General features: G+C 34.2%; 1 protein-coding gene across 1 annotated transcript in view; it reads left to right on the top strand.

The window, feature by feature from the left end:
* The window catches only part of FER1L6 (fer-1 like family member 6), a 253,827-nt gene that overhangs the window by 193,438 nt on the left and 33,554 nt on the right, over window positions 1–26,835 (top strand). The window contains exons 30-34 of the mRNA XM_074266003.1: window positions 1,113–1,244; window positions 2,449–2,574; window positions 4,901–5,028; window positions 10,793–10,963; window positions 23,822–23,982. Coding sequence (XP_074122104.1) covers window positions 1,113–1,244; window positions 2,449–2,574; window positions 4,901–5,028; window positions 10,793–10,963; window positions 23,822–23,982 — 718 coding nt within the window. The remainder of the gene's footprint in view (window positions 1–1,112; window positions 1,245–2,448; window positions 2,575–4,900; window positions 5,029–10,792; window positions 10,964–23,821; window positions 23,983–26,835) is intronic.

Genomic DNA, 26,835 nt, shown 5'->3' with positions numbered 1-26,835 from the left:
TCTCTTTTCTAAGGCAAGCTATGAATGATTAAAACTGTAATGATTTTGAGAAGCAACTTGTATGTAACAGAAATATTCAAGGAAAGGACACATGTTTCTGGTTAGGCACTTATAAATTACTCAATGAATAATCTCTTGTTTGAATTGGACTTAAATATTGCTGCTAATGAATAACAGTTCATGAAATCCCCTCAGTAATCAGCAGATTAGTTCTTTATGTCTGTTGTCAACAATTCAACTGAAGCAACACTGATTAAGCAATCACCATGTACCAATGACCATAATAAGTCATATGAAAACAAAAATGAAACAGTTCTGCCCCTAAGGGTCTAATCTTGAAAAAAGTAGCATATATCACTATAACAAAAAAAAATCTTAACCAACAATTAGCTTCAAATTTAAAATTGTATTATTGTTTTAAAATGTCCAATCCTAGATTAAAAATTTGCTAGTAATGAAGAACCAGAAAGAACTGGTTCCACAAGACTTGGCCATTTTCTCCCCAATGCCACTGATTAGTGGATTACAATAATATACAGGCTGACTTCTGTTTATTGACAGCTTGGCTAGGCATTGATACAGAGCAAAGGAGTTCCAAAGAATTGTGGACCTACTTTCTTCTTCTCCCTTTACTGATTCAACACAAGAAGATGGCTAGTGTTAGTGTTTGTATGGCTTTGGTTAGTGTTTCCAAATGCCCTATTTGGTCACGTGGTTCTGTTCTTCCATAACCTATCCTAGAGTTGGCTAAGTGGTTCCATAGATAGTATTAGATTTGGAATCATGAATACCTGGATTAGAATCATGTCTCATATACTACTAGCTGTTTAGCTCTGGGGCAATTTATTAATCTCATTCAGCCTTAGTTTCCTCATCTGTAAAGTGGGGATGCTAATAGCATTTACCTCAATGGTTATTTTGTGGATCAAATGAAATAATGTATATAAAGTACTTTGTTAATTTTACACAGATATACTGATGCTAACTATTACACTTTTTCCTATACTAGCAAAAACTATGAATAATACTGTTTTTGAGAATGACCTTGGTTCAACAGGAATTGTTCTTAAATCTTCCCTTCTTAACCAGAATGTTCATCTTTCTTCTTAAAGATATATGATGGAGATCTGGAGAGTGAATTTAACAATTTTGAAGACTGGGTGAAAACATTTGAGCTCTTCAGAGGCAAGTCCATGGAAGATGATCACAATATTGATGGAGACAGAGTAATAGGAAAGTTTAAGGTAAGTTCAAATTTTATACTTGTTGGGATACAATTTCCAAACCACATATTTCCCAGATCATTCTTACCTTATGGCTTTTAAAGAACACACTAGAACTAGGACAAGAAATTATTCCATATGGACCAATTTTCCTTTAAAAAATTTCAGCACAATGGATTGATGAGTTAGAAACATTTCTTTTTCCTACAGCATGTTCCATGGGATATATTCCTAGACTCATTGCTCTAGAGCTGAAGAGGCCTTAGATGACAACAACCCCAGCCCCCAATTTTTTAGTTCAGGAAACTGAGACACAAAATACTTAGATGACTTGCCCAGTGTTGCAAAATTAGAAAGTTTTTGAGGCTATATTTAAATTCAGGTCTTCTAATACTAGTGCTCTATGCAATTTAGCCGGCTGCCTCTCTTGTTTTTTAAATATAAAGTGTTCTTTTATTAAACTATGGTTTCATTAATATGGGTATTCTTTCTATTCATGCAAAAATTAGCCATTCCACAGATTTCTACCCTGTTTTGTCCCCTTCTAATTCTTGGCTATGGTTTATCCATAAATTTTCCATAAGGGATCTATTCAAAATACTGGAAGGACTTCCTTAAGTTCTCTTAATAATTCAGGTATGCTATTCTATCACAATTAATCATATGTGTTGTCTATTATATTTGGGAGCCATTGTAGCATAGAGGCTAGAACACTAGACATGGAAAGAGGAGACCCTGGGCTTGAATCTTATCACAGATGTTGATTAGCTGTGCAATTATAAGCAAGCCACTCAACCTCTTATAATGTCATCTTCCTCAGCCATAAAATGAAATTTAAAAAACTTGCCTTACCTATCTCACAAGGTCATTGTTAAGAAAAGGGCTTAATGCAACATTTAAACATGAAAGATCTTAATGTATAAAGATATTTCTTAGGAGGCAAAGTGGCATATAAGAAAGAGTGTCCGTTTTGGGGTCTGAGGAGTCATGAATTTAAATCTTGTCTCAGGCACTACTACGTGATTCCTGGCAAATCATATAGTTCCTACTTGTGCCTTAGTTTTTCTGAAAAAATAGAGATAATAATGACACCCAAATCAGGTTGTTATGATGATCAAATGAGATGATTGTACTTTGCAAACTTTAAATGCCTATCTATTAATATTGTTAGTAATGCTACCTATTAATATTATTTATTCACTAAATTATCATTGTTTGTTTATAGGGCTCCTTCTGCATTTACAAAAGTCCAGAAGATCCCAATCTAGAGGATGGAGGACAGCTTCGAATCCAGCAGGGTATTCCACCCAACCACTCTATCAAAGTCCTGATCAGGATATATATTGTTGCTGTAAGTCAATCCTCTTACTACCACTGAAATGGGTTGGAGTTGGATCTTTAAAGATTGGTATCTCACTGGCTTTCCATAAAAACTGACTTTGAAAGTGGAGTCAAGGATGATTCTGAAACAGTATATTCTCTGGCCTTCTCATTCTACCCAATGAGGTACCCTGGCTGGTTAACAGAGGAAGACAATGAAATGCCTAGGGCCTTTATAGTATGTATTGTTGAATGAGAAGCAGGAAGACATGATGCAGAGTTAAAAGGAATGGAAACTGGGAACAGGAGATGATGAGTAAAAAATGAAAAATCTCCATGTAAGCTGACAACATTTCCTCCAGGAAGCTTCTTTTGACAACTCTAACATAACCCATTCCATTTTATCACCTGACCTCTTCTATCACTTTTCAGGATCTCTCATTTTGTATTTATTAGTGTTAAATATCTTTCCATAAGTTCTTTCCTTGCTGAAACTGAGGCCAGGGACTATATTTAATCCATAGTATTTCCTATACCAGAGCTCAATAGCTGTTTTCCCATTAATTATCTGATCATCATATTCCCTAAAATGTGATCTGGAATATCTGGATGAAGAGTATTTTTCAATCTGTAAAACATCTGTTACTAAAATAAACAAACAACAATAACAAAAAAAAATATTACTATAGATTTCTTCATCAAGAGCTTTGGTCTACTTGACTGTAAAAAAGAGGTCCAATCTTGGGCACTATAGTCTGTTTATACAGACATTTCTGACCTCCATGACATAATGGTGATCACAATCCCCATGATTACCAAGGCCCATGTCTTGATACATTCCATCTCTACAGGAAAATACTCCTACTGGGGTCACACCTCTTCTTTTGTTGTATTAGAAATCAACTTGCTATTGAACTGGTCTTATTTATTTATTTTTTTACCATTGTGATTATTAATAGGCAATTTTACAGAGATGATGGAGGTTGATGTTAGATAGAATAGAGGCTGAACCCAAAATTGGGAAACTTGTGTTCAAATCCTTTCTCATATAGTTACAATTTGTGTGATCCTAGTCATTTAGCATCTCTCAGTTTTTCTCAAAATCCTTGATAAAACAACCTGAAGTAACAAGTATTTTACAGGATAAAAAATAATCTCTAGGGGAGGCTAGGTGGCACAGTGGATAGAGTACCAGCCTTGAAGTCAGGAGGACCTGAGTTCAAATATGACCTCAGACACTTCCTAGCTGTGTGACCCTGGGCAAGTCACTTAACCCCAACTGCCTCAGCAAAATAATAATCATAATCATAATCATAATCATAATCATAATCTCTATCCTCTACATCCAAGATCACATTTTGGGGAAATATTATGAGCAGATAATTAATAGAAAAATAGCAATTGATCTCTGCTATGGGAAATATTATGTAACAGATATAGTCTTTGTCCTCTTCTATAAAATGAAGATATTACCACCTACCTTATAAGGTTGTAGATTATACGTGGAAGGTTCTTTGTAAACATTAAAGTACTATGTAAATTTTAGCTATTATTTTTAAACAGGTACAAGTTGGATGAGATAGCTTCTGATAGTCCTTTCAACTCAGAAATTCTGGGGTTTTAAAAAGTCATCGTGTGTATGTGTGTGTGTGTGTGTGTGTGTGTGTGTGTGTGTGTGTGTGTGTGTATCCTGACTGGATTTTTTTATTGCATCTTAAAAGTTTGTCTCTTTGTTGTCATTTATTTTGATGAAATTATTATTGCTGTGATTTGTTCCTTATTGGATTTTCTTCCAAAAGGGAAAAAAACAAAACAAAACAAACAAAAAAAAAAACCATTTCCATGTAATTTTTTTTCCAAAAAAAAATTGCTATGTGACTTAATTTTTCTTCACTAATGGGAATAATTGCACATATGTAAATGTTTTATGGAATAAAATGTAGTGCAGAACATTGTCTGCATGTCCCAAGGCCTGAGTTAGAGATAGGTCCAGTTCTGCCATTTGCTAGCCTGATACTAGGTATTCTCACAATTACTTATTTTGTGTCTTTGACAAAGTCTTCTTCTGGACAGTAGTTTCCTCATCTATAAAAGAAAGGGGTTGCATTAGATGACCCCTAAGATCCCTCTCACTTCTACATCTTGACCTTAGGATCATTATCACTGTTTCTTAATGTCTACTTATATGAATGGCACCATGTTCAGAGCTATGCTGATCTTGCCTCTAAGCTGATGATAGAGTAGAACAGCCAAGAAAGATGAAAATGGACTCCAGAGAAATAAAAAAAGACATGGGAGCTACAAAACACTCTAATAGAAAATTAGTAAATAAATAAAAGGATATTTTTCTTCTCCAGGCATTTAATCTCAGTCCAGCTGATCCAGATGGTAAATCTGATCCCTATATTGTATTAACTCTTGGCAAAACTGAAATTAAGGATCGGGACAAATATATTCCCAAACAACTTAATCCAGTATTTGGAAGGTCAGTGACTCTGTTTTGACTTCCCCATGTGTTGTGAATTTGTCTTTGTTAGGTTTTAGATTGCTAGTATGTGACATACTTGTATGTATGGAATTTGGGAATAACAGAGCTGAAAGAAATATTTTTTTAAGATCTAGAATTACTCCTTTATGTGACAGAAGAAACTGATTCCAGAACAGGAAAGTGATTTACCCAGGATCACACTAGATTTTTTTTTGGAGAGTTTGGAGCAATTAGGACTTGTTTGTGAACATGCTAACAGTATGTCATCAACAACTCAACTATTAATTTTAAATAGATATATTTATCTCTGTGTGTGCATATACACATATGTATAAATATATATTAGAAAAGACTGAATTTAGATTCAAATAATCTGGCAGATTATTTCTTGATCTTTAATAAACTTTATTTCTCATCATTACAGACCAAATGTTTCCCAAGATTTTCTAAGCTCCTTTTATATAGTAAATTCATATGTGTATATAGATATATATAGATACATACACATATAAAATAAATGTGTGCACATATATATATATGTATATATATATCTGTCCCTCTCCCTAACTTCTCTACACTTTGCTTATTATAGGTTGCATGTTAAATGCAATAGAGATTTGGCTCTAGAAGGACACTCAAATCAAAGATCCCCTATTCTAACCTGTTCTTATTTTATAGTTGAAGTCCTCACTAAGATCTACATAAATAAGGAATTTGCCCAGGATCATACAATATGACAGAGATGAGATTTAAACCCAGGCCTATAGATTCCAAAGCCAGGATTCTTTTCACTATACTAATGTTGCTCAAGTCCTAATGTTGCCCACATCCAAGGATAAACTTAACTAAGTCTGGAAAGTCTTATCACTAAATTGGCTGCATTAAGCCATTAGAAGGCTTTGTTATACAGCGGAAAGAATATATTCTCATCAGTGAAATTGTGGGTCATTGAAAAAGTAAATAGAGATGTACTTTGGATACATTGAGTGCTTTTTCTTCCATGACTAAAAATGCTAACTACACTCCTTTTTGTTGTCAGCTATTATTTAAATTCCTTTCCTTGTTGTTTAGTGCCTTGGGCCTTCTGACATTTGATCTCTTATCAGGTCCTCATGTTATATAATTCCAGAGAAAATGAAGCAATAAATAATTTGGACTATTCAGATTAATGAGAATGATTAAAAATACAATGGGCACTATGTCAAGTTTCTTTGCAACAAGGAATGACCTTTATTATTACTTAATATTAATGTAATGAGCACTTAATATTTTACAAGTGTTCTGCAGTCTTTTTATTAGCTTTTTTCCTACCACAGTCCCATGATTTAGGTCAGCTTTATTTTTTCCATTTTACAGTATGGAAACAAAGCAAAGAGAAATAAAATAGACTTTTCTATATCACAGAGTATTTCAGCAATAAAGATGGAATGTGATTTGGGGAGCCATATTTGTTAATACTTAAGTATTTGCAGTCTCCCTATAGCAAACATCCTGTCATGGATTCAGCCATTGATCTTACTTGGTAGGAATGAACAAGCCAGCATCAGTACACATTCTACTATTGGTGCTCTGACTTTATAGGAATGTCAAAGCCATCTCATTCTAAACAGAAAAAGCTCGATCTTTCCTCCACATGATAGCCCTTTAAATACTTAATAGTTGTCTTAAAATATTTGAAGGACTGTCATGTTGATAAGTTCATTTGACCTTGGAGGATAGATTGTTACAAAGGCTAATAGAAACTTGATAAAAGGGAAAATTTCCTGATAATGAGAGTTGTCCAAAAGTATGATTGCTTGCCTATAGAGAGATGCCAAGTTCCCTTACTTCAGAAAATTTTTGTTCTTTTATTTTATTTTTAATTTATGGGATAAAACAAACCTTTCCATTAAAAAAAAAAGATGATTGTATAGAAAACTTCAAATCTACTATGTACAACTTGCTATTCCTTTGAAATATACAACAAAAATCATCATGCAAATTTCTTTTTTTCCCCTTACCTTTCCCCTACCCTAGAGATGGCTACCATTAGACACACATACATAAATATATATATATATATATATATATATATATATATATATATATATGTATATATATATATATGTAAAATTATTCTATATATATTTATATTTTTGACTCTCTGGATACAAATAACATCTTTCTTGATATGTCATATATAATTAATTTGAATATTTATAATAGACAAAATAACAATTACTCAAGGTCATTTTTAAAACAATATTGTCATCATATACAATGTTCTCTTGTTTCTTCTAATTTTACTCTCCATTATTTCATGCAAATTTTCCCATGATTTTCTAAAATCATTGAGTTCATCATTTCTTATAGCAGTATATTCTACAATAGTATTCTTTGGAGGTTTTCAAGCAGAAAACTTCTTACTTGACTGTACCATTTGAACTAGATGGCCACTGAGATTCTCTTTTCAACTTTCAAATTCTATGATTTATTAGATAATATTAGTCAGGCTTACCTACAAATAATAGGTAATACCTACAGGCTTATCAAACCCTTCAAACAATTTGGGTAATATTGTTTTATAGATTCTAACTAGTTTTTATGGCAGTAATTTTTATAATCCTATTGTAGTAAGTAGTATCATATTCCTGCCACTCATAGGGAAGGGGGGGGGTAAGTGAAATCCCTTCATTGTTTCAGATTTTCCCTTTACTACTCCAAAAACTTTTGATTTGTGTGTCACAAAATTATCACTGGTGGGTCATTCTAGGATGTTACATAAGAAATTGAAGGTCCTTGATACTGCATCTATAGAACTATAGAGTCTTAGAATTTGCATTTATAGAACTATAGAATTGGAAAGTAGTTTAGAGAATATTCTAGTCCAAAATCCTTTTTCTTTACAAATAAAGAACCCAAGAAACAAAGAATAAAAATAACAACCAAAGTCACAAAGGTAATATGGAGCAGGGCTGGAATTCATCCTAAGCTTTCTAGTGCTTTTTGGTACCCCTATTGCTATTATATTGTCAGTGAAACTAGAGATTCATAGAATCGTGATTTAGAAAAGATTTCAAAGGTCATCTAGTGTGACTATATTTTGAAAACTGAATTTTCTCTAAAATAATCCCAATAAATACTCTTCTTGGCTCTGACTGACAAACTCCAATGATGGAGAATTCATTATCTTCCAAGATAGTTCATGCCATTTTAAGAAAAAAAAAAGATTCAATTGGTATAAAGTCCCTTTTTGTGTCTGTCTGCTTATGATCTCCCTATCTGAATCATTGTTGTTGTTTTTTTAATGTAGCATCATAATTCCTAAAACTTTCTTTCTGGAGATGAACTCTAAGCGACATAATTTACCCACATAATCCTATATTAACTGTACTTAGTCTGAGCAGTTGAAAGCCTCTTTTAAATATTTCTTTGGATTTCAGAAAGATCTAGACAGTGTAGAGGCCAAATGTTGACATGAATTATTATTATATTACAGATATAATATTATCTGTATCCAGAGAAATTGAGTATGAGAGAAGGAAGACAGAAGCTACTACCAGTAGGTTTAAGGAGAGCATCAATCTTTCTTCCACTCTGAGAGCACCTAAAAGCAACATTTTAAAGGAGAAAGAGTCCAGTCCTAAGGGATTCTATTACTATGGACCTCATGGAATACTTACATATAGGAAGTCTGGCTACCTGAGAAGCTTTCTTTGTGTCTTTATTTGTACATCTGTTGGAGAGCTCATGCAGTGTGATGTAATATATGTTCCTTAGATTTATAATTACAGAAAAAGCTAAAGTTTTAAGTAGCAATAATTCTGTATCACAAGGTCAGCTACAACTGCATCCTTAATATCTTCTGAGTCTTTCCCTATTCTCCTTATTATTCCCACTGTCATAAAAGTCCCTTACTGGGTGGTTTAATACCCTTACAGTGATGGCAATGATAGTAATGATATGATGGAAGTAATGATGGTGAACTCTAAATTCTATAGGAATTTTTCTGAGAGTTGGATAATAGAATATTAATTCTAACTTCCCTATATCAGGAGTTCTAAATCCTACTTCCCAAAGGGAGACAATAGCAGGAAGATTGGAGGGATAGAAAAAATTAAGTGTTTCCTTCAGCAATACCCTGACCTGCTAGAGTCACCTCGAGTCAAATATAATAACTGAAACTGTCCCATCTTTCTGCTTTATCATTTATACTGGAAGAGAATGGCCTCTTGGGAATGTTGTGATTCTAAATCCCTTTCCAAATGGATATTGCTGTGTCAGAAGTAAGCAGGTCTGGAAGTGTATGTGACAGCTTGGTCAAGTCTCACAGCATGCTGAAAAAGCAGCCAGATTATCCTGAAACATTTCCATTACATTAACAAGTATTAAATGCATGCAGTCTGACTGTGGAAAGAACTTTAGAATAAGAATCTAGAGTCCTAGCTTATAGATTAGGCTCTACACCAAATGTGGGACTCTGGGTAAGCTAGTCCAAATCTATTTGCCCCCTTATAAAGGGAATAGCTTGGATTAAATTAACTCAGAGGTCCCCTTACAATAGTCTTAAAGCTACTTTATTATTTTTTATTTTTCCTCATTATTTTTTAATTTTGTTAAATAGCAGTATTAATTCACATAATATTGAAGGTTAATAAGATATCCCAATGGCAAGGAAAATTATGTGTGTATTTAAAATTAGCATTGGATAATTCCTTTAAAATGGAAAAATTGATTTGATTTTTATAAATTTCAGAATCTTTTTCAAAATATGATCTGTGTATTTTCTTTCCTTTCTTCCTCTTCTCTCCCTCCCTCCATTCTTCCCTTCTTTCTTTCCTTCCTATCTCCCTCCCTTCCTCCCAATTTCCCTTTCTTTATCTCTCCTTCCCTACCTTCATACCTTTTCTTTCATTCATTGATTCATTCCTTTGTTCCTTCTCTTTCTTCTTTTCCTTTTCTTCCTTTCTTTCTTTCTTCCATACCTTCCATTTCTTTCCCTTTCTTCCTTCTTCCTTCCCTTTTCCCTCCCTCCCCTTCTTCATTCATTCATTAATTCTGTTGTTCCTTCCTTCTCTTTCTTCTCTTCCATTCCCTTTCCTCCTTCCCTCCCTCCCTCTCTTCCTTCCTTTCTTTGTTCCTTTCTTTTTTTCCTTTCTCCTTCCCTCTTTCCCTCCCTCCCTCCTTCCTTCTCTACATTCTTTTCCCCTACCTTCCTTTCTTCCTTCTTTCCTTTCTTCCTTCCTTCCTCCTCTCTCCCTCCCTCCATCCTTTCTTTCCTCTCTTCTTTCTTTCCTCCCTCCCTTCCTCCCACTTTCTTTTTCTTTCTCCCTCCTTCTCTACCTTCATCCCTTCTTTCTTTAATTCACTCCTTTATTCTTTCTTCCTTGCTTCCCTTCTCTTCCTTGCCTTTCCTTTCTTTCTTCCTTCATTCCTTTCTTCCTTCCTCCTTCCCTCCAACTTTCCTTCCCTTTTCCCTCCCTTTCTTCTTTCATTCATTCATTCCAATTTTCTTTCCTTTAGTGGACACTAAAATGGATACTGTAACTAACAAGTAGGAAACCTAGATTCAAAATCACAATTCTGATATTTGCTGGTTGTGTGATGTTGGCCAAGTCATTTGAATTCTCTAAACCTGTTTCTTTGTCTGTAAAAAACATTATATACCCTGTACCTGACAATGATATTTTTAAAAAGTGCTTTTTAAATCTACATAAATGTAATTTTGTAACCAATCATCAATTTCATTTGGATCATGAATTTTTCTCTGCTTGGGCTTTAGATCATTTGAAATTCAGGCTACATTTCCTAAAGAGACTTTGCTCACAGTTTCCATATATGACCATGACATGATTGGGTCAGATGACCTCATTGGAGAGACCAAAATTGATCTAGAGAACCGTTTCTACAGTAAGCATCGGGCAATCTGTGGCTTGCAGAGCCAGTATGAGATGTAAGTATTTTCCCCTCTCTCATTCCATATTCCCATTCTCATCCAACTTATATACCTTAGGTCTTTTGCATTTACATGACACAGCTTTTGGTGTCTTGGGTTTTGCTCATGAAATGATTCAATTTTGGGGAAATTTCAACAAATTGAAGACCCATGATATTGACTTCTCAAACAAAACTTGGATTAATGATGTAGAATCAATGAATTCTGGTCGTTTGAAGTTGAATGAAGGTTGTAGTTAGGTGTAGGAATGATAGGCAGCTTTGTTATAGCACCATGGACAGAGCCTGTGATGCAATCTGCAAATAATATACTTGTGTCTCTTTAAGGTAAACTTTGCTTTAATAGACTAATGGCTGGCACTCAGCAACAATAATGATGATGGTTGTGACAAGAACTATCCTGGTTTTATATGGACAGAGGTTGAAATATAAGAAAGTTGTTGTTGGAGAGGAATAACTATCTGTATCCCTTCACTTGTCTTTTCTTTCAGCTCTGCCATCCTACCTAGAGCTTCAAATACTATGCAATTGTTCTAGCAACAAGTGAACCAGGTTAGCTCCTTCTAAAATTAGGGGTTTTCAACTGCCTTAGGTAGAAAGAGGCTTAGCTTGGGGTTGAGGTTGAAACTTTACCTTAGTTATGACTACTTCTGTGGAAAATGTCTAGTTAATTCAGATGATTGTTTGCTTGGGTGACCATGGAGAAAGAATTTTATATTTTTGTAAAGGGCAGGAACTCTATGATTGATTTTTTTAGTAAAAATTATAATTTTTATTATATTGGCTCAGCCTATAATTAATTGATATTTTTCAATTATTTATATCTGACTTTATTGGTGTGAAAAGTATTTTGTAATTATGTTCATATATAGTTCATAGGTTTGTCTAGGCAGTTAGACACCCACATATTTTATTTTGTCTACAGTTATTTTATTTTGTTTTTTATTATACCTTTTTATTGACAGAACATATGCATGAGTAATTTTTGCAACATTGTCCCTTGTACTCACTTCTGTTCCAACTTTTCCCTTCCCTCCCTCCATCTCCTCCCCTAGATGGCAAGCAGTTTCATACATCTTAAAAATGTTAAAGTATATCTTAGATACAATATATGTGTGTAAATCTGTACAGTTTTCTTGTTGCACAAGACAAATTGGATTCAGAAGGTAAAAATAATCTGGGAAGAAAAACAAAAATGTAATTAGTCCACATTCTTTTCCCAGCGTTCCTTCTCTGGGTGTAGCTGATTCTTTCCATCATTGATCAATTGGAACTGAATTTATTTGTCAAAGATATCTACTTCCATCAGAATATATCTTCATACAGTATTATTGTTAAAGTGTATAATGATCTCCTGGCTCTGGTCATTTCACTCAGCATCAGTTCATTTAAGTCTCTCCAAGCCTCTCTGTATTCATCCTGCTGGTCATTTCTTACAGAACAATAATATTCCATAACATTCATATACCACAATTTATCCCACCATTCTCTAATTAATGGGCATTCATTCAATTTCCAGTTTCTAGCCACTACAAAAAGGGCTGCCACAAACATTTTGGCATATACAGGTCCCTTTCCCTTCTTTAGTATTTCTTTGGGATATAAGTCCAGTAGTAGCACTGCTGGATCAAAGGGTATGCACAATTTGATAACTTTTTGGGCATAATTCCAGATTGCTCTCCAGAATGGTTGGATTCTTTCACAACTCCACCAACAATACATCGGTATCCCAGTTTTTCCACATCCCCTCCAACATTCATCATTATTTGTTCCTGTCATCATAGCCAATCTAACAGGAGTATAGTGTTATCTCAGAGTTGTCTTAATTTGCATTTCTCTGATCAGTAGTGATTTGGAACACTCTTTCATATAAGTAGAAATAGTTTCAATTTCATCATCTGAAAATTGTTTGTTCATATCCTTTGATCATTAATCAATTGAAGAATGACTTGATTGGTTATAAATTAGAATAAATTCTCTCTATATTTTGGAAATGAGGCTTTTATCAGAACCTGTGACTATAAAACTGTTTTCCCAGTTTATTGCTTCCTTATAATTTTGTTTGCATTAGTTTTGTTTGTACAAAAGCTTTTTAATTTGATATAATCAAAATTTTCTACTTTGTGATCAATAATGATCTCTAGTTCTTCTTTGGTCATAAATTCCTTCCGCCTCCACAAGTCTGACAGGTAAACTATTCTATGTTCCTCTAATTTATTTATAATCTATTCTTTATGCCTAAATCATGAACCCATTTTGATCTTATCTTGATCTGATCTTATCTTGGTAAGTGTGGGTCCATGCCTAGTTTCTGCCATACTAATTTCCAGTTTTCCCAGCAGTTTTTGTCAAATAGTGAGTTCTTATCCCAAAAGTTTGGATCTTTGGGTTTGTCAAACACTAGATTGCTATAGTTATTATTTTGTCCTGTGAACCTAACCTATTTAATTGATCAACTAGTCTATTTCTTAGCCAATACCAAATGGCTTTGGTGATTGCTACTTTATAATATAGTTTTAGATCAGGTACAACTAGGCTGCCTTCATTTCATTTTTTTTCATTAGTTCCCTTGAAATTCTTGACATTTTGTTCTTCCATATGAATTTTGTTGTCATTTTTTCTAGGTCATTAAAATATTTTTGTGGAGTCTGATTGGTATAGCACTAAATAAATAGATTAATTTAGGTAGTATTGTCATCTTTATTATATTTGCTCAGCCTATCCAAGAGCACTTAATATTTTTTCCAATTGTTTAAATCTGATTTTATTTGTGTGGCAAGTGTTTTGTAGTTTTGCTCATATAGTTCCTGGCTTTCCTTTGATAGATAGATTCCGAAATATTTTATGCTATCAACAGTTATTGTGAATGGAATTTCTCTTTGTATCTCTTGCTGATGAATTTTGTTGGTGATGTATAAAAATGCTGAAGATTTATGTGAATTTATTTTGTATCCAGTAACTTTGCTAAAGTTGTGGATTATTTCTAATAACGTTTTAGTAGAATCTCTGAGGTTCTCTAAGTATACCATCACCTTATCAGCAAAGAGTGATAATTTGGTTTCCTCATTACCTACTCTAATTCCTTGAATAGTAATCGTGATAGTGGACAACCTTGTTTCACTCTTGATTTTCTTGGGAATGGTACCAGTTTGTCCCCATTATATAGGATGCTTGCTGACGATTTTAAATAGATGCTTCTGACTATTTTAAGGAAAAGTCCATTTATTCCTATATTCTCAAGTATTTTTATTAGGAATGGATGTTGGATTTTATCAAAAGCTTTTTCTGCATCTATTTAGATGATCATATGTTTTTTGTTAATTTGGCCATTAGTCGATTATGCTAATAGTTTTCCTAATATTGAGCCAACCCTGCATTCCTAGTATAAATCCTATTTGGTCATGATGTATTATCCTGGAGATGATTTTTTGTAATCTTTTTGCTAATATTTTATTTAAGATTTTAGCATCAATATTCATTAGGGAGACTGATCTATAATTTTCTTTCTCTGTTTTCAACCTACCTGGTTTAGATATCAATACCATGTCTGTGTCATAAAAGGAATTTGGTAGGACTCCTTCAATCCCTATTTTTTTTAATTGTTTATATATCATTGGAGTTAACTGTTCTTTAAATGTCTGGTAGAATACACATGTAAATCCATCTGGTCCTGGGAATTTTTTTGGGATTTTTTTAGGGATTAATAGCTTACTCTATTTATTTTTTCTAAAATGGGACTTTTAACCAATTTGCTTCTTCCTCTGTTAATCTGGGCAAGCTATATTTCTGAAGTATACTTCCATTTCATTTAAATTATCAAATTTATCGGCATAAAGTTGGGCAAAATAATTCCTAATTATTGCTCTAATTTCTTCTTCATTAGTGGCGAGTTCTCCCTTTTCATTTTTAAGACTAACAATTTGATTTTCCTCTTTCCTTTTTTTAATTAAATTTACTACGGTTTTATCTATTTTGTGTTGTTTTTTTTTTTCATAAAATCAATTCTTTTATTTATTATCAATAGTTTTTTTTTTTACTTTCAATTTTATTAATCTCTTCTTTTATTTTTAGAATTTCAAGTTCAGTTTTTGACTACAGATTTTTAATTTGTTCCTTTTCTAGCTTTTTTAGTTGCAAGCCCAATTCATTGGCCTTCTCTTTCTCTGTTTTATTCAAGTAGTCCTCTAGATATATAAAATTTCCTCTTATTACCGCTTTGGCTGCATCCCACACATTTTAGTATGATGTCTCATTATTGTCATTTTCTTGGATGAAATTATTAATTTTAGCTATGATTTGCTGTTTCACCGAATCATTCTTTAGGATGAGATTTTTTGTTTCCAATTATGTTTTTGTTTTTTTGGCTTCACCTGAAACATAGTAGATTCTGCTGTAACCTTTTACCTTTACTTTGTATATATCACTCTGCTTCAAGTGTATCTCCTGTAAACAATATATTGTAAGATTCTAACTTTTAATCCAGTGTGCTATCCACTTCTGTTTTATGGGGGAGATTATGCCAATCACATTTATGATTAAAATTATTAATTCTGTATTTCTTGCCATCTTGTTAACCCCCGCTTATGCTTTTCTCCTTTCCTTCCCCTTCTCCCTCCTCCCCAGTATTAAACTTCTGAATACCACCTGCCTCTCACAAACCTCCCTTTTTAGGATCCCTCCCTCCACCTTAGAGTTCCTCCCCTTTTCTTACCCCTTTTTCTCACAATTTCTGTAATCCCTTCCACTTAGCTTACTCCTTCCCTTTTCACTTTTCCCCTCCCACTTTTCAATGAGGTGGGAGAAGTTTCCCTATAAATCAAATATGTCTAATATTTGTCTCTTTAAGCCAATTCTGATGAGAGTAAGATACACACTATGTTCACCCCCCTCTCTTCTTTCCCTCAGTTATAAGAGGTTTACTTTGCCTCTTTGTGAGATGTAGTATCCCCACTTTACCCTTTTTCTGGTACAATTTCCTTTCCACCTTTAGTTTCTTTTTTATATTATAACTGTAAAACCAAATTATACGTGTGTTCTTTATATATATTCATAACAGAAATATATTTCCCAAGATTTTTTTATCTTTTTATGTTTCTCTTGAGTCCTATATTTGGAGATCAAACTTTTTGTTTATTTCTGGTTTTTTCATCAGAAATAGATGAAATTCACCTATTTCATTGAATGTCCATCTTCTTTCCTGGAAAAAAAATGCTCATTTTGACTAGGTAAGTTATTCTTGGCTGCATACCAAGTTCCTTAGCCTTTCAAAATATCAGATTCCAGGCCCTTCAATCCTTTAATGAGGATGCTGCTAGATCCTGAGTAATCCTTATTGTAGCTCCTCTATATTTGAATTGTTTTTTTCTAGCTGCTTGTAGTATTTTTCCTTGGTCTAATAGGAATTTAGCCGCAATATTTCTTGGAGTTTTGGTTTTAGGTTCTCTTTCAGTAGGTGATCGATGAATTCTTTCAATATCTATTTTACCCTCTGTTTCTATAACATCTGGGCAGTTCTCTTTGATGATTTCCTGGAAAATAGTGTCTAGGCTCTTTTTTTCATCATAATTTTCAGGAAGTCCAATAATTCTCAGATTATCTCTCCTAGATCTATTTTTCCAGGTCTGCTGTTTTCCCAAGTAGGTATTTAATATTTTTTCCATTGTTTCATTTTTTGGTTTTGCTTGACTGATTCTTAATGTCTCATCAAGTCATTAATTTCCATTTGTTCAATTCTGATTTTTAATGAATCATTTTCTTCATTTACTTTTTTATTTATTTTTGTAATTGTCCAATTGAGTTTTTAAGTGAGTTGTTTTCTTCTATGGAATTTTTTCCCATTTTTTCCATTTTTGTTTTTTAGAGAGCTATTTTCTTTTTCCAATTCACTAATTCTGTTTTTCTTGGAATTGTTTACCTTTTCCAATTCACTAATTCTGTTTTTCATGGATCTGATTTCTTTATCCACTCTATCTTTAAATGAGTGGAATGACTTACCAGACCCTCTTGTCAAGTTCCCTTTCCTTTTCCTTCCTTCCCATTTTCCTTCTGTCTCTCTTGTAAGAATCTTTTTAATTTCTTCTATGAGAGCCTTGTGTGGTGGGGACCAGATCATATCCTCCCTTCCATATCTGGAGACACTCCTCAGGATTTGAAGTTTGCTCTCTATCAGTATAGAAGCTATCTATAGTTAGAGTTCACTTTAATTCTTTGCTCATTTTGACAAAAAAAAAAGAATCAAAGAAAACAAACAAACAAACATGTGGTCTGCTTTTTGGGCAGTATGGTATTACCAAGTTTCCTCTTACAGACTACGGGAGGTAGCAATGAAGCAGCAGTGGAACAGATATGGCTACACTGCCTGCACAGTCAGTGGCCACTCTTTGACATTCTGAAAGCGTGCTGAGTCACTGAGTATTGGGTGGGTATGGTCAGGTCTGGAGAGACCCCACTATTTCAAGATTGAGTTCTTTACCCCCTGTGTTTATAGCTTCTTTCCTGATCTGCTGGCTTGCTGCCAGGGCAAAGAAGTTCACACTGGGTAAGGTTTTCCTTGCAAATTTTCTGATGGCTGCAACTACACCTTATGTCTCTCTGGTCTGCTCAGTGTGAGCTGCCTTCTGTGCTCTCACTGCCTGCCTGCAGTCTGTGCCTGGTCTAACCATCTCCTCCCATGAGCAAAAACAGACCTTTTCTGGCAAATTTCAAGATATCTTCTGTTGGTAATATATTGGTGGATTTTTTCAGTCAAGCACTAATTTTGAGGCCATATCATGAAAAAAATATTCTGAGGGAAAGAAATAGTTTAGATAAATGCATGTGTCCTCTCCACCATCTTGGCCAGAAGTCTCTGTATGACTGATCTAACCCTACAACAAGGTGTTAATTCAATGGAATTGATAATACAATGGTTATCTAGTTTAGCATATGAGTTCTTTATTTCAGTATGTTTGACTTAATTTTACAACAAATAATGGTTCCCTACTGATATAATGATTGGTTTATACTCAGTATACTGTAATGATGTAATTGCAATAGAGTATATAAGCTGGAGACAAACTCAGCCAGAGATAGACTTCAAGATAGAGACCCTGTCTCCTGCACTGAAACTAAGACCCATTCCAGAGGGTCTCCAGAAAGCTAGCCAAGACCCAGGTAAAGGAGACAGATTGTAAAGGAGATAATAAAGACTTTGGACTTTATCCCTGACTATTCTCATGGTGATTACTCTGCTCAAACGAAGGCTGGTCCCAAGACCTCCAGAAAGATAACCAGAACATTATATATCTTTTTACATGTTTACATTTACATATCTTAATCCTGTGTTTATAAGGTTGATTTTAATTGTAGGGCTTTTTTCTCTGTAAGTGCTTATTTCATTTTCAGTTTTGAATTTTCTTTTGGGTTGGCCTATAGTAATGATTATTTAGTGATTGATACTGGGTATTCCATTTTGCTTCAACTAATCAACCTTCTAGACCTTTCTTACTGTAATTAACTAACAAGTACAACACCAGATCTTTAAACAAAGTAACAAAAAATTTTCATTGACACTCCTATATCTGAAGTATCCTGAAATTCCCTCTTTAGCTTCTGCCTAGATATCAAAACTCCATGGTCTAGCTTTTGGGATAAGCATCCTATCTTCCCATCTTTATACTTTGACTTTGGAAAACTAGTTAAATTCTGGGAAAATAACAAAGGGATAAAAATTCTAAGTTTTATTAGTGATGTATAAGAATTTGCAAGAAATTGAGAATCTTACTCAGAGATTCATAAAATGTCGTTCTTTACTTCGATGGAATGAACAAGGTAAGGAAAGCATTTGTGACAAAAGAAAAATTTAGGATTAGGTGTGGTGATGATGATGATATAAATAAAACTAAACTAATAATATGTCAGGAAAGAGTACTGAATAAATGTCTGGACATGTAGATATGTTTATAGAAAAAGCTGGGTGAGCATGATAGCTACTCAAGATCTTTGCCACCAGAGAATTTAGGAAATTTATCATTAAAGACTTAGACTATTGTTCTATGTAGACTGTTTTTTAAAGGTAGAAACAGCAACATATTCCTAAAGATTTGAGAAGCTAATAAATACCTAGTCAAAATTATACATCAGAAGATCACTGTCTTTCATAAATTAACAGACAACAATTTTCTTTTACTACATAGACAGATCTCAAAACATCCTTTAAAATTTTGTTGTATAAAAGGCAGTTAGGTGGTGCAGTGGATAGAGCACCAGCTCTAAAATCAGGAGGACCTGAATTTAGATTTGACCTCAGACACTTAATCCTCACTATCTGTGTAACCCTGGGCAAGTCACTTAAACTCAATTGTCTCAGAAAAAAAAAATTATTGTATAAACTATACTTATCCTGAATCACAGAATGAAGTGTTGCCCAAAATAGGTGGGACAATTAAGAATATTTTAATAGATATCACTATGCCAAATACCTTTAACATTTAACAATCAACATGAAAAGCTTTCAAAACACAGAGATTGGGTGGAAAAGAATCCTATCTAATATCATATATTTTAAACATGAAACAAAACTCCCATCTAGGGTTTCCCCAAAGTGATAAATAGAAAGGTAACAATATACAATATATGATTCTGGGAAGATGGCAGAGCAAGTCAGTAAATTTCAAATTCTCCAAATTTCTCCCACAAACAGAACAAATTTGTGCTTCAAGGCAAACATAGACTGGTGAAAAATTAAGAAAACTTGGGGCAGGACAGGATCCTCCTGGCACAAACCAAGAAGATCAGGGATAAAACCCACCCTGGGGGATTAACCAGTGTGAAGTAATAAACACTTCAAGGCTATGTCCCCAGAAACACCAAGTGAAGACCCTGGGGTGAGCTAGTTTGGCTGGAGCTTCAGCAAAAATACAGAAATTTTCACCTCTCAGGGAATCAGGGATCTGAATCTGGGAAGACTGAAGGAATCTCAGCTGATTAGGAACACCAGGCCCAGTTATGCTGAAGAATGAGAAGTAACCAGCACAGCCAGTATGCAGAAGCAGTAAGGTCAGCATTTGCAGGAGGGTGGAGCTTTTATTTTGGGGTTCCAGGTTAGAGGGGATAGCTGAAGTGATGCTAGAGACAGAATTTTCCACTCCATGATTAGAGGCACTTACACTAATACTTCACATTTTTAAAAAAATGAACCAGCAAAGAAGAAAGAACCCAACACAGAAACCTACTATGAGAATAGAGAAAACCAAGGTTCATTGTCAGAGAAGGACATTGCAATAAAAATATATTTTTCTACTCCAAAGACCAATATTAAGTGACTCTCTTCCCAGACAAAATTTATAGACAAATTCAGAAAATGATTTAAAAATCAAATGAGAGACATTGAGAAAAAACTAGAAACTAAAAATAAAAATAAAAACCATTCAAGTAAAACAAAAAGATTATGGAGGGAAGTTAACCAACTAGAAAAAAAGATACAGAGTCTTAAAGATGAAAATAACTTTTTGAAAATAAGAATTGGGCAAAGGGAAGCCAATTAAGTTATAAGATACCAAGAAATAACAAAATGGAATATAAAGAAAGAAAAATAGAAGAGAATATGAAACATAAGAAAAAAAAAAGGTCTGGAGAACAGATCAAGAAAAAAAAATAAGAATAATTGGACTACCTGAAAATGGTGACCCAAAAAAGAACCTTGACACAATAATGCAAAAATCAATCCAAGAAAATTGTCCAGGAGTGATAGAACATTAGGGAAAAGTAAAAATAGAAAAAGTACACCCAAAAAAATTCTTTGTGGAAAACACATAGAAATATTATTGCCAAATTTTGAAATCTCACAATCAAAGAGAAAGTTTTGCAAGAAACAAGAAAAAAAGCAATTCAAATATTTTGGAACTACAATTAGGGAACAAGTCCTGGAATCATGTATACTGACAATCAAAAGAACTAGGCCTGGAGCCAAAAATTATCCATAGTTTTGAATGGGAAAAAAAAAAAAGACATTAAATGAACTTGCATATTTTCAGGACTTTCTTTCAACCAAACCCAAACTCAACAAAAATTTAATATATAAGAGCCAATATCAAAAATCAATTCCAAGGAACTTAACATGGACAAATTTTTTAAGTTTTTAACATGGAAATGTATACCATATGTTTAAGAGTCCCATCAGCAATTGGATAACTCAAAAGAAAGAATGGGGCAAAGTTGAGTATGATCTGACTCTAAAAAGCAAAATTGCCTAGAATGGTAAAAATAGTAGTTATGTTATACAAATGTGGTGCAGAGGAAGCAGACACAGAGACAGCAGAGAGGGCAGAAGGTCTCATAGTTCTGAAAACCTATTCACATCAGGAATGGGTTAAATAGACAACAGTACATACATACCATGAAGGATATATCACCCTCCAAAATCTATAAAAAAAAAATAAGAGGGGAGGATTGGGTGGAAGGAGAAGCAAAGAATTAGGGAAGAAGACAAAGGAGGGATCCATAGATTTGGGGAGGTCAAGTAATAGCAAGGCAAGTTATAGAGCAAAATCAAAGAGGAAGAATTAGCAGGGAAAAGAAAGAAGAGATATACACAAACAGGAGTAGAATTTATTAGAAAAAAGTACAGCTAATTGTTAGGATTACAAGGTGATAACTCAGGTTGTCTAAACAATTCTCTAGCTCAGAATTCACACCTTTGGTTCAGGCCTTTGAAAGGAGTTTGGACTTCCGGGGGCGGGAGGGGGAGGTTACATGTTTGCACCTTTAAGAGGAGCAAGTTCATTGGTTGAAGTAGTTCTCACAAGCCCCGTTGAGTTCTCACAAGCCCCGTTGAGTTCTCACAAGCCCCGTTGAGTTCTCACTAGCCCAATCTGCTAGGATAAAAGAGGAGGGTAGTCGGGCAAGGAGAGGCTAGTCTGGGACAAAGTTGGGACAGTAGTCTGGAAGGAGAGAGTCTGGCTGGGGGGTCCAGAAGCTTCCTAAGAAACCTTCTCACAGAAGAAAAGATTTTACAGAAAAGAGATCTCCTCCTAGAGGATTATAATTGAAGAGACAATCAGGACCTTTACATTTTGGCGCCCAACGTGGGGCAAGGACTTTTTGCTTATCCTGAAAAGGACTTATTCTGAGCCCTTCAGAAGAGCTAGCCCAGACCTTGACAGCTAATAATCATTGATCTTAGACAAAGTAAACTTAAAGATTCAATCAAGATGTATCCTAGTGGTTTAATCTCAGGCAGGTCAGTTAATATCTCTTTGCTTAAGTTTCTTCAATCAGTCGATAAGATTAGATGGCTTTTCTCTAAGGTTCTCTGTGATATTCCCTCTGGCTATGATTGAGACTTGGGTAGGAGAGAGGAAAAGGAGGAAAGAGTATTAGTAATTATTATTTTATCATCTAGCACCGAGGTGATTGAGCATTCCAAAGGCAGAATTTGATTTGTTGACTTAATATGCCATTTTTCTGTGCTGAGCTCTTAAAAAAAACCTTACAACTTTTTCTAAAAAAAAAAAAAAAAAGATTCAATCAAAAGAGAAAGTTACAATATATGTCAGCCATACTAATATTGTTTTAAGTATATGTTTACATATGGGTAAATGTGTGTGTGTATATACATGTCTGAATAAATGGAGATACGTATGCATGTTCTTCTGTGTATGTATGTGTATATATGTGTGTGTGTGTGTGTGTGTGTGTGTGTGTGTGTGTGTGTGTATTGTGTGTGTTGGTCTGTGGAGGGGTGTGAATGTCTATATGGGGAGAGGCAGGGATAGTGAGTATGTGTGTATATATATGTGTGTGTGTGTGTGTGTGTGTGTGTGTGTGTGTGTGTGTGTATCTATATAGTATATATAAATACATCTGTGCTTAAATATAGTCTGTTTGGAGAAAGTAGAGGAGAATGAAAAGGGGAAAAAGAATAAAATTTTGAATAAGTACACAGCAAAAAAAACCCCAAATGAACAGCCTATAAGTAAGCAAAGAAATGATAGATGCTCATTAATATAATTTCTTCTACTATTATATAACCTTTCTTAAACTGATAATTTTTTGTAATATATTTTGAATCCTCCCTGATGTTCTTTGGACACATGGGGATGTTCAGTTCTGTTCTGTTTTGTTTTTGTTTTCTGTTTTTTTTTATTCTGTTTTTTAAATAAACAGAAATTTTTAAAAAAAATTTTTTAAGATCTCTCAAGATCTCTTTGCCCCAGAGTAGAAAAACTACTGTGCCTCTCTTAAAACTATTTTATATTCTATATAATTATTTCCCCTTCAATTTAAGTTCTGATGTAATGTAGTGTATTTTTAGTTTTAAATTTCTTTAATAGAAAGTGGTATGATGAAATGGCTGTGAACAACATTTTCTATTAAAAGAAATCTAATTGGTGGTTGGCTGTTAAATGTTAACTAATCCATAAATGTTCTGGGAAAGAATTGCGAGACTTAAAACTTAGCTGCTAGAGAAACCATTACTTTAAAATGTATTGATAAGAGTTTTTTATTCAAACCACTGGCAACATTTTGCCACTCTATTGGATCAGGAGAAAAAAGAAATAGTAAAATGGGAAGGACAAGTGAAGAGTTCCCCAGCAAGCCTAAATGGCTGTCCTGGAAGGAGAAAAAAAAAAAGTCATAGCAAGAAATCTGTATTGACTTTGACCCTAAGTTGGTCCAATACTAGAGTCGTGAGAGAAATATGCATACACGTGACCCAAAGGTATTTTATGTCATACTAACCAAGAAAAACACAACTGAAATCTATAAAGATGGCAGATAGCAAAGACTCTAGGAGTAACTATAATAATTCCAAGAGGTCATAATCAACTAGGATGCCTGGTCTCACTCTTTATGTCCCTTTTCTACTCATTTGCAGAGAAGGTTACAATGCCTGGAGGGACACATCCAAACCAACTGAAATACTTACCAAGCTCTGCAAAGACAACAAGCTGATTGGGCCTTACTTTCGACCTGGACAGATCCAGGTTGGAAACCAGGTCTTCTCTGGGAAAACAGCCTTCACCGAGGAGGGCACTGGTAAATATTTTACAGTATCTTCTGCTTGTGTTATTTACTTTTCCTTTGAATCACTCAGGAAAATTCAAGATTGGGGAAAAAGCTGCCATTTTAACATCATGAATGGGACCATGAGGTAGAATATTGTCAGAAATATCCTTGAGTATAGTGCTTTGTGTAATGCCTGGCTTATAGCACATGCTTTATCAACATTTGTTGGATTTGCCTTACATGTGGATAAAGTGTCAAGTTAGGGATATTAAGTAGTTAAGTGAGAAAATAGAGTTCTGAACTTGGATTTAAGAAGGCCTGGGTCTGACTTGTGCCTTGTGGGATCCTAGGCAAATCTCTCTCTGCCTCAGTTTTCTCATAAATAAGAATAATGAGTATTATTCTAAAATGAGAATAATAGCAGCCAAAGGGTTTGTTGAGAAGACCAAATGAAATAATATATATGAGGCACCTTGCAAACCTTAAGGATAAATATTTTGCAAGACATAATAGTCAATGACTATATTAATGTAGTGTTTTATAAAAACAAAGACCCCAGCTTATGGGATAAGAACTCACTATTTGACAATTTTGGGGGGAAAATTGGAAATTAATGTGGCAGAAACTAGGCATTGCTCCACATCTAACACCCAGTACCAAGATAAGGTTGAAATGGGTTCATGATTTAGACATAAAGAGTGATACTATAAGCAAACTAGAAGAAAAAAAAAATAGTCTACCCCTCATATATGTGGAGAAGGAAGAAATTTGTGGCCAAAGAAAAACTAGAGAACATTATGGAATGTAAAATGGATAATTTTGGTTATATTAAGTTTAAAAGTTTTTATACAAACAAAACCAATGTAGACAAGATTAGAAGAGAAGCAGTAAGCTGGTGGAGGGATTTTACATCCAAGGGGTGTGATAAAGACCTCATTTCTAAAATATTGAGAATTGACCTAAATTTATAAGAATACAAGCAATTCTCCAATTGATAAATGGTGAATAGATATGAACAGACAATTTTCAGATGAAGAAATTAAAACTATTTCTAGTCATATGAAAAATGCTCTAAATCACTATTGATCAGAGAAATGCAAATTAAGACAATTCTGAGATTCCACTACACATCTCTCAGATTGGCTAAGATTACAGGAAAAGATGAATATTGGAGGAGATGTGGGAAAACTGGGACACTAATACATTGTTAATGGAGTTGTGAACTGAAGCAACCATTCTGGAGAGCAATATGGAACTATTCCCAAAGGGCTATTAAGCTGTATACTCTTTGATTCAGCAGTGTCTCTACTGGACCCTGTATCCCAAAAAGATCATAAAAAAGGGAAAAGGACCCACAAGTGCAAAAATATCTGTAGTTGTAGTGGCAAGGAACTGGAAACTGAGTGGATGCCCATCAGTTGGAAAATGATTGAATAAGTTATAGTATATGAATATTATGTATAGTATATGAATATTATTGTTCTATAAGAAACAATCAGCAGGTTGAGTTCAGATAGGCCTGGAGAGACTTATATTAACTGATGCTGCATAAAGTGAGTAAAACCAGGAGAACTTTGTACACAGAAATAGCAAGATTATACAATGATCAATTCTGATGGACATGGCTCTTTTCAACAGTGAGGTGATTCAGGCCAGTTCCAATGGTCTTATGATGATGAGAGCCATCTGTACCCAGAGAAAGGACTGTGTGGATCACAACATAGTATTTTCATTTTTTTGTTGTTGTTTACTTACATTTTGTTTTCTTTCTCTTTTTTTTCTTTTTGATCTGATTTTTTTATGTAGCATGATAATTGTGGAAATATATATAGAAGAATGAACATGTTTAACCTATATTGGATTACTTGCCATGTGGAGGAAGGAGTGGGGAGAAAGGGAGGAAGAAAAACATTTGGAACACAAGATTTTGCATGTTTTATCTATGCATGTTTTGAGAATGAAAAGCTTTAATATTTTTAAAGGACAGATTTTTTTAAAAGGATTGATTCTTTGCTGTTGAGTTGTTTCAGCTATGTCCAACTCTCCGTGACTCCATTTGGGGTTTTCTTGGCAAATATACTGTATTAGTTTGCCATTTTCTTCTTCAGTTCATTTTATAGATGAGGAAACAGAGGCAAACTGTGTTAAGTGACTTGCCCAGGCTAATAAATATATGGAGTCAGATTTGAACTTATGATCTCCTGTCTCTAAGGTCAGTACTCTATCCAATTTATCCCTTTGCTGACCTAAAGGCATATATAAATGCTAGCAATTACTATATGATAGATGATCATACCAAGAAGACCCTCTGCCTAAAATATGTCTTCCCTGTGTACTTATTGACATTTGGAATTCTTTTCACTTTCACTAGAGAAAAGGCCTGTAATTCCTCAATTTAAGATAGGTCTTAAAATACAAATATCCCCAACCCCTAAGTTCACAGTGACTTTAACTCATGCCAAAGTACAAATGATGATTATTAGGACCTTCCACTAAAAATCCCCTTCTATGAGTCAACTTCTATTGAGATGACCCTGGGGATTAGATACTGAGACAGAGGACATAGTTCTACACAATTGATAAGTAGATCCGACTAGGCTAAAAAGACTTGAGTACAAAATCAGAGGTGGGCCATATATCTATTGTTTGAGGATTAGCCTAACTAAATGTAGAGAGATTCATTAATATGTTAGACACAATGAAATGAATTTTTTGGCCACAATCAGAAACATAATTAGACATTTTATGTATGGCACAAGTGTGGGGTAGAGATTAATTCACCTAAGATATCATTTTCCAAGAGAGGAAGCAAGCTCTGGCATACTATGAGGCAGCTGCTTTGGGGTCTGTATGAGAAAGAAAAAAGTTATGGGGACAGACAAG

The sequence above is a fragment of the Sminthopsis crassicaudata genome, chromosome 1 (genome assembly GCF_048593235.1).
Source record: "Sminthopsis crassicaudata isolate SCR6 chromosome 1, ASM4859323v1, whole genome shotgun sequence".
NCBI classification, from domain to species: Eukaryota; Metazoa; Chordata; class Mammalia; order Dasyuromorphia; family Dasyuridae; genus Sminthopsis; species Sminthopsis crassicaudata.
The sequence above is the reverse complement of the archived record's forward strand: the minus strand, read 5'-3'. Positions and strand labels throughout refer to the sequence as shown.